At 32.3% G+C, this 1,837-nt stretch overlaps 1 protein-coding gene across 1 annotated transcript in view; it reads left to right on the top strand.

The window, feature by feature from the left end:
- Positions 1-342: 342 nt before the first annotated feature.
- LOC106868133 (collagen alpha-1(XXI) chain) overlaps positions 343-1,837 on the top strand; it is a 57,721-nt gene continuing 56,226 nt past the window's right edge. The window contains exons 1-2 of the mRNA XM_052967676.1: positions 343-812; positions 1,411-1,464. Of these exons, the coding sequence (XP_052823636.1) occupies positions 521-812; positions 1,411-1,464 (346 nt within the window). The 5' untranslated portion in view covers positions 343-520. The remainder of the gene's footprint in view (positions 813-1,410; positions 1,465-1,837) is intronic.

Raw genomic sequence — 1,837 nt, forward strand, 5'->3', positions numbered from 1 at the left:
TAGTTAGGGTTACTTCCAAGTTACTTCCTGATTACTATCTGAATATAAACGCGTCATCCAAATGTAAAATTTGTATTATTCTTGTCTCTCTCTGAAGGATTTCTAATAGCAAATTCCTTACATGTCTCTCTCACATATAAAACTTTGTAATTCCTAGTAGCAAATGAAATAGGTGTGATGGTGACTAAATGATAGCGAAATAATTTCCAATTTCCTGTTTTGTAGTATGTGCATGTATATGCATGTGTGTGTGTGTGTGTGTGTGTGTGTGTGTGTGTGTGTGTGTGCATATGGGCGGATGTGAGTGTAACATATGAATATATGATATTGGTTTTTATGAATAAATAACTCTTTTTTCTTTGATTGACTACAGGTTAGAGTTGGTGTTATTTCCTTCAGTACAGATGCACGAGTTCATTTTGAATTGAGTGAGTCAAATAACAAAGAGATATTGAAATCAAGATTAGACACAATTAAACAGATAAGAGGTAACACTAATATAAGCCAAGCGTTGTTAACCATGAAAGACGATTTGTTTAGCCCGGAGAATGGTGGCAGAAGAAATGTTAAAAAAATTGGTATAATGATGACTGATGGTACTTCGCAAAATGTGACTGCTACACAGATCGCAGCGGAAAAATGTCGAGAGGAGAATATTACGCTATTTGTTATTGGCATTGGACGGAAAGTCGACTACCACGAATTAGTACGAATTGCCAGCAAGCCAACTGAAAGATACTTAAAACTGAGTTCCACCTACGCTGCCTTAGATGTTATAAAATCTGATGTCATTAACAACGTGATAGAAGAGGGTTAGTATAACTTGTTTTAATTCTTTCTGAAACATCAATAATAATACTAATGGTTTCTACTATAGGCACAAATCCTGAAATTTTGAGTGAAGGGGGCTTAGTCAGTTACCTGAGTCCTTATTTTATCGATCCCGAAAGGATGAAAAGTAAAGCAATGATAGTTCCGGATTGTGTGTCCAGAAAATAATCTATTGAACACCCTGTTATTATTGATATTTCACATCCCCTATATCATTAAAGTGTTTCAAAAGTACGTGAACGTTACAAAATCATATCAAATGATATCCGCTTGCAGATATCAGAGGCAATTTTATTCTTATTAGCTGAATGAGGTGGTCGAGTCCAAATCTTAAATTACATATTTCTACCTATAACAACAACAATTTAAATATAGGAAAAAAATAATAGAATACAAAGCAGCAACCATAGGAATTATGTTTTCAAATAATGAAATTATTCTTTCAAATAACTACCTGAATAACATTAGATTTATTTCCAAATACCAGTGGAGAGCAACGCCACTTAACATTCTCTCATTTCTACTCATATATTTTTGCTTATACAATGTATTGACGATTTATTTTCTCTCTTTGAATAGAATGGAATTTACCATTTGCCATGGGATTGAACGAAAAGCCTACAGAAGTTCGATGTAAGTAAAACAGTAACATTTATTAGCAAATAACATTATCAAAATAGTTTGATTTCATATATATATATATATATATATATATAGTTAAAAAAAAACAATAACAAAAAACAAAAAAACAACAAAGTGAGGACGTGATATGGATAGTATTATTGGACGCTCAGGAAAGGAAAGAGATATATATATATATATATAGCAATAAGAAAATGGAGGAGAATATGCGGTATCCATCGACTTGCAGACAGTGTATTCCATTGAATTAATTTGTTTATTTTGCAACTAAAATGACAAAAACCACAATATACAGATGCTTATGACATACCATGGCATATTAACAATTTAGGTTACAAATATAAAATTTTACCCGCACCCACGT

This window comes from Octopus bimaculoides, chromosome 4, assembly GCF_001194135.2.
Source record: "Octopus bimaculoides isolate UCB-OBI-ISO-001 chromosome 4, ASM119413v2, whole genome shotgun sequence".
Lineage (NCBI taxonomy): Eukaryota > Metazoa > Mollusca > Cephalopoda > Octopoda > Octopodidae > Octopus > Octopus bimaculoides.